The 7129-nt window shown below is 40.8% G+C and overlaps 1 protein-coding gene across 1 annotated transcript; it reads right to left on the reverse strand.

Annotated features, from left to right (window-relative positions):
* Positions 1-2528: 2528 nt before the first annotated feature.
* Positions 2529-5253, reverse strand: LOC110522043 (TATA box-binding protein-associated factor RNA polymerase I subunit A). The gene is made up of 7 exons (XM_036975598.2): positions 4938-5253; positions 4607-4728; positions 4186-4344; positions 3810-3876; positions 3429-3552; positions 3094-3251; positions 2529-2826 (listed from the first exon to the last, which is right to left on the reverse strand). Exons 1-7 carry the CDS (start codon positions 5251-5253, stop codon positions 2687-2689), a joined length of 1086 nt encoding a protein of 361 aa, XP_036831493.2. The 3' UTR covers positions 2529-2686.
* Between the last annotated feature and the right edge of the window lie 1876 nt (positions 5254-7129).

Consider the following 7129-nt stretch of genomic DNA (forward strand, 5'->3'; position numbering starts at 1 on the left):
ATAGTCCAGGGTTTCCCAAACTCAGTCCTTTTGCCCTAGCACTACACAGTTGATTCTATTAATCAACTCATCAAGCTTTGATTATTTGAATCACGACCGAGTTTGCGAAACCCTGCTCTAGTCTACAGAAACAGTGCAGGTAGAATGAACAGGGTTTGTCATCACGTTCTAGGTTTGTATTGACATTGTACATTTCTACAGTATGTGACGCCATAAATGGAGTTACTGAAGGTTAATCATGATGACGTGGATTTAAGTGGATTTTTTGTCGACACCCAACACTTGAATTTGCTGTCTTTGTATATGCTAACAATAACTGCTACAGTATATACCCATCTGTTTATTCCTGATTTAAGTGGATAATTCTGGTAATTACTATGGGCACTCCTGCAAAGCATTCGATAGTCTTACACGGCAGTGGCTATGTTCGTGAGAATCAAATATGTGATTCATTATGACTAACTGATCTACGAATAATGAGTTGTTTATTTTATGATGCGAGGTCATTTGTTTATCAGTCAGCAGTCACCTGCAATGTCAAACAAGCCCAGTGAAAATTTGACATGTTTGGTTTCGCTCCTTTAGTAAGTGTAAAGAAGGACCACTATTCGAACAGCATTTTGTTTATTAAAAATGAAAGTAGTGTAAATTGTCAGTCCAATGATAAATGTTCATTTTCTCACATCTGTTACCAAAAGCACAACACTGTATTGACAATCGTCAACCCTGTCGGACAGCACACACAATAATATGCACTGATTAGTGTCTCTTAATGCCGTGTTCAAAACAACTGGGAACTCAGAAATCTTTGACTTCAGTGTGTTCAAGACAACCGGGAACTCTGAAAAAAACAATCTCTGACTGGGAGAAATCTTTTAAGTCATCCAACTCGGACTTCCAAGTTGGGAACTCTGGCACCTTTCTAGAGCTCTGACTTTCCGAGCCGAAGATCACTGACGTCATGATTTGACCAATTTTTTTCAGAGTTCCCAGATGTCTTGAAAGCACCATAAGTGTATTCAGTTAGTGCCATTACAACAAAAAAATATCAAAATTTGAATAAAATGGAGACAATGTTTAAATTGTGGTTAGCCATTGTGGCCTTGATGGGAACAGCATTCAAAACAAAGGTAAAAGTCAACTTCAGTTACATGCAGCATCCTTTTCAACTCCCTTTTCAACTCAACTCCAGGATGACATAGCATCTCAGAATCCTTTTTGAATGCTAAAAAAATGCATCCTTCCTCCCATCCTTGAAGTAATCACACATATAATGTGATAGGATAGATTAAAGCAAATATCCCAATATATTACTTTTTACCTATTAAATAACGCTAGATCAGTGATAAGGATGTAAGTAAATGAACAGGGCAGTTATATATTTTCACTGTGGCAGTGTCAAATGGGCACAATGAGATATTTTGAAATTTGCACCAGGATATGACATCATCAATACACCACTTGAGCACCAATGACCATGTTGATCCTCTTTCATCCATAAAGGGAAAGGCAGAGGAAGACTAAAGACGAGGCTGGTTGTTTTTCTGCTGGTTGTTTGACATACAGTACCAATTGCTATCTCAACTCTTCTTTTCCATTGAGCGTCATGCAGAGAAGAGAGAAAAAAGTGATCGCTAATTGGCACCAGAGGGGTCAAATGCATTTGTAACCAAGTGGGAATTTACCATATACAACTGAGAAAAATCAATTTGAAAGGCCCTCCAACTGGTAATTACTAGTGGGAAACTCATACATCATCCTGAGCTCCCACTTCTCCCACATGCTGACCTCACCTACTTAGGAAATGACCTGGATAACAGCATTTTTCTGCAATTAAATGCAACAAATCATTATTTATAAAAAGCAATCTATTAATATGTTTTTTTAACACTCATTTGTTTACCAGCATGATAGCTTTTAGTTTATGGTTTAGGTAGCTTGTTGGCCATTAGCCAAATGATCTTTTCAAAGCACGTGAATGCATTCAACTGGTATTTAAGACTTCACAACTGCTAAATTCCCACCTCCCACTTGGTTACGAAGCAGCATTATACAGTAGTGTGTTGTCACCGCTGTAGTTAATATGTGTCATCCAGGGCCGTCCTATCACAGAGTTGAGGTTGTGGCATTTGGGACAGCTGGGTTTAGTATTGCTGATGTGAGTGGAGGCGGGTTCTCCATGAATCAGCGGAAGTTCAGTTGAGGCCACACCTGCCTCAGAGCTTATTACCTCCTAGACTTAATACTGCAGCACACCCAACCTCCCTATTCCCGACCAACTACCACAGTGAACACATGCTTCAATTTCTGCCAAATCTTCTTTTAAAAACGACGGAGCAGCAGCCTGCAGAGCAACTCAAAAACGTAGCCATAGCTTGAGTGCTCCCTGGTGGACAATCACAGAATTTGACGCATTATACATTGCAGTGCAATGAGAGGCCTGCCTTTTGAAGGTGGGGAATGGTCATCGTGGCTGCAACTACTGTATGCAGATAACCAAGAACAGTCTAGACAAGAAAAATAATGAAGTTGGAACACCTGTCATGGAAGGGGAGAGTGTCTGACCTGATGACTGTATGAGGTGGTCATGCCTGCCGATCTTGGCAATGGTAGAAGCTCTTCACAAATTTTCAAAATGTTTGTTCTCGCCACTGTGCCTGGTGGCATTCCAGGAGCTTCCTCAAGGTCAGTCTTGGCTTTGCTGTCCCTTTTCTCTCCTGAGCCTTCTTATATTTTTTAGCGGTTTAGGATTCCTCTTAGCCTTTCGAGCCTCAGAAGTTACTCCTTTTCGGGCTGCCTTACCAACACCGGAGTACATGGAGGCATCTGGCAAAAGAGACAACAATGGGTTAGACTACATAAGATGTCATTCTGCCACTTTTCCACTATCAGAACCTGGAAAAACTAGACCTAAGGATAGCCAAGCATGGTGGTTCAAGGAAGTAAACGTGTATTCATAAACTAATTGGATATTTTTCCGCATTGTGCCAATGCTGCAAATACTGATAATAAGTGGGGACATCTTAATTTCACACAACTGAAAGAAAGTAATACTCAAGAAAATAAAAGGTGTTACCGTGTAGCTTTACTTACAGTGAGGACAAAAGGCTCCAACAACAAAGCTCTTCACTTCCAGTAGCTCTCTATTCTCTGCCGAATCTTTCCTGGCCTGGAATGTTGAGAAGTGTATTGCTAGCCACCAGTCCTTTCTGTACCCCATCTCCTCTGCAAAAATCTTCAGCCATTGTTTTCTAAAGGAAAATATAAATCCGTGGAATTGGCACAAATGAAGCATGACATAAGGACTTGCCAATTTGCCATGAGAAGAGACAAGCAATGTATGCCGAATTTAATTTCTTCAAAGGGAGTGCATTTTCAATGTCCTCCTTTTGAGAGAGAGTAGTGTGGATTCATGCAGCCATCCTTACTTCATCCTCAGTCTCTTGATGATGTTCATCAAATGGTTCCAGACATCCAAGTTGCTCCTCCAACTGGAGTAGTCCAGGAGATCCAGAACCACACCTAGAGCCTTCTGAAGATCACCCTCATTCTCTGGGGAAAAAAACTAATCCTTTACTATGAACACCTTCATAGGACCAACATCAATGTGAAGAACACATCCACCAAACACATTCATCTGAATGCGTAAAAAAGCCACCGAGGACAGAAACACGCACGAAAACATTGAAAAATGACTAAAACATCAAGATAGACTTTAAAATGACTAGTTTCCCCTCATTTTACACCCCATTGTCCCTTTAAGACACTCAAAATCAATATATTGTTATTATTATTCTATATTCACATACCCGACTGTACCAGAAGAGAACAGTATTCCGGCATCAACTCATGACTTGGGACCAATGTATGCAGGATCTAAGGCAAATGTAATCGAAAACATGGACTCATTAAACAGTACAGTACCAGTAGGCTATTGAGGGGCAGAGTACAGGACTAACTGTAGCCTAGAGATTTCACCTTACTGTGATTGTTTTAAAATGAAATGGTCAAAAAGAAACAAATTGCTTCTTAGCAAAGAACCATTTCTAAAGCAAGAATTTTGCTGTGGAAATGTATACAAAACACAGGAAAATATTTTACTGCACTGGGCCTTTAATAATGATAATAGTGCCCAACATTTCAGCTAGATTCCCCTGTTAAGAACAGCAATGGCCTCAGTACTACCTTCAGCACTTTGAGAAGTTTCTTCAGTGGGTGGTTCTGTTTCTTCATGTACCGGTATAGGTAGACATGGGCATTGGGGTTGGGTGGGAAACTGTCGTCATAGGCATAGTCATTTAGAACCTTCACAGCTCCCTCGTGATCGTTGTAGAATTCCAGCATCTGCCATTGGCACGCGCAAGTCAAAACATTAGATCATCATAGGTAGTCTGATAAGGGAAAGTAGTTCAATGATGGAAAAGTAATACAATGATGGAAAAAGGGGATGCCAGGGGCCATGTTAAGTAGGGCAAATTGTAGTAAATCGTTTTGAAACGGAAAAATGAAAACAAGTATTTTTACTGGACAAATTCAGGTAGTATGTTACCGTTTGGTTTGGAAATTGTTCTTGTTTCATGCCTACTGAACACGAAGCAGTACTTACATCAATGTAACTCAGAACAAAAGGATCCCAGACGCCAGGAAGCTTCATGATCTCCTTCAGGTTCACAGAAGATTGTCGGAAGTAGCTATGCATTTCTTGGTTGACAGCTGCATCATACTCATCTAAAGTTCATGTTAAGCCAAAGCACAACCACAGGTTATGGCTACATTTTATTTGGCCATGCTTTTTGAAATGAATTGGAATTGTCCCTAAAGACGCAGTTACATTATCTGGCCAGTAGATGGTGACATAACATAAGGATTTCCACTATCCCAATGTCATTGAAACCAATGAAAAATTGATACTTGGGGGTTGCCAGGTGTCCTCTTACCTGTGCTGGATGCAGTGGCTTTCTTGTCACACCAGATGAAGTAATCCAGGAAGCCACTATAGGCCTGGATCAGCCTAATCCTCTGGGACTGACCGGCTGACTGCTTGCCATACCTCCAGCTCTCAGCGATGGACAGCTGAAGCTTGGCATCCTCAAACTGCCCATTGACCAGGAGATGGAACGAGTGCTCCAGACAGACCTTCAGGACAAACCAATTCTTAAATGCACATTGGCATAGACTTCCATTGCAAACACATTGTTTACACATTCCATCTATTTGTTTGTTTTTGAAGGTGTCATAATTGCTTTCTGCCATCCGGAACCTCTATACCAGGCGGTGTCAGAGGAAGGCCATAAAAATTGTCCGACTCCACGCACGGCAAGCGGTCCCGGAGCGCCAAGTCTAGGTCCAAGTGGCTTCTAAACAGCTTCTAACCCCAAGCCATAAGACTTCTGAACATCTAATCAAATGGCTACCCAGACTATTTGGATTGCCCCCCCCCCTTACACCGCTGCTACTCTGTTATTATCTGTGCATAGTCACTTTAATAACTCTACCTACATGTGCATATTACCTCGACTAACCAGTGCCCCCGCACATAGACTCCGTACAGGTACCCCTGTATATAGTCTCACTACTGTAATTTTACTGCTGCTCTTTAATTACTTGTTCCTTTTATTTCTTATTCATATTTTTTAAACTACATTGTTGGTTAGGGGCTTGTAAGTAAGCATTTCACTGTAAGGTTGTGTTCAGCGCATGTGACTAATAACATTTTATTTGATTTATAGAATACAATACAGTATATACATATGAGATGGTGTGTTGCAATATGTAAACACAATTTAAAAGTGACTAAGATACCGTAGAATAGTGTGGAGTGCAGTTTATACATATTGTGACGACCCTCCTGCTCTGTCTGCCGTATTCTTTCGCTTTGCTCTTGTTTTCCTTATTAGGATGTTAGCGGGCTGAGCTGGGAGGATCGTCAGCGACATGGGACACACCTGGGCCCGGGTGTGTCCCCGGATAAATGCACCAATTCCCCATTCATTGGGGAGACCCTCCATGCATGCACACTTATAGATTTTGGTTGTGGCATTTTTGTGGCCATTTGGTTGCTTTGGTACCTTTCAACACTCTTCATTATCACCTTTATGCACACAAACACTCACCATTGTTAATTGTATTTAGTTTACTTCAGTTAATAAATATATTTTGTTATTCCTTATCTCCACCTTGTCTCCTTTTTGTTACGAACTTCGAGCTGGTTCGTGATGAGATGAGTAATGCTAGATACGGAAACATTATTAAAGTGGCAGTGATCCATTTCTAAAATTGGCAGTGATTCCAAATCTTTGTCTATAGGCAGCCGCCTCTGATGTGCTAGTGATGTTTCGCAGTCTCATGGCCTTGAGATCGAGAGACTAAAAAACAGCTTCTGTCTACACAGACCCTGGTTCGATTCCAGGTTGTATCACAACCAGCTGTGATTGGGAGTCCCATAGGGAAGCGCACAATTGGCCCAGCGTTGTCCGGGTTTATCCGGGGTAGGCCGTAATTGTAAATAAGAAACTATTTTTTTAACTGACTTGCCTAGATAAATGTTAAATCAAAAAATGTAATTAAATAAATTGTCTTTGGTATTGGCCTGTAATTTGTTGCAATGCTTTTTTTTGACATTTCATTGGCAATGACATGCAGCTTGGATCATTACGGTCATTGAGGGTCCTCCCAAATGTGAGTAAAATTATGTCCTCAGGTTTAATGGGGTGATTGTAGTCTTGTCGGGTGGGAGTGGCTACTATTTTGATAACGGGTGAAACAAAAACAACTGGATCGCCAACCCGTAGCTTCGTCCAGCAACTAGGCATTTGTATTAACATTTATTTGATCAATTCTGACTTTTACAGGTTAATATAAATGTAGTTTATAGCCCACCCTGAAAATGTGAGTCACATCCTCTCTGTTTTTCAGGCACTGGGTACCAAAACAATCAACATGTGCTTTTGATGTATCATAATAAATCTGCGGTAGTCAGATCGTCAAATCAAATGGGATTTTGCGTTCACTTGTCAGTAAACTTGTGGACGGTTTAGTTCTATCCAACAAATACGTGATAAACCCGAATCAGAACTTGTATTGTGACGCAATAAGAAGCTTTTATTCTGCGTTCTGGTTTCATGTCCTT

Source organism: Oncorhynchus mykiss, chromosome 4 (genome assembly GCF_057628025.1).
Source record: "Oncorhynchus mykiss isolate SJ-2025 chromosome 4, ASM5762802v1, whole genome shotgun sequence".
Taxonomy (NCBI): Eukaryota; Metazoa; Chordata; class Actinopteri; order Salmoniformes; family Salmonidae; genus Oncorhynchus; species Oncorhynchus mykiss.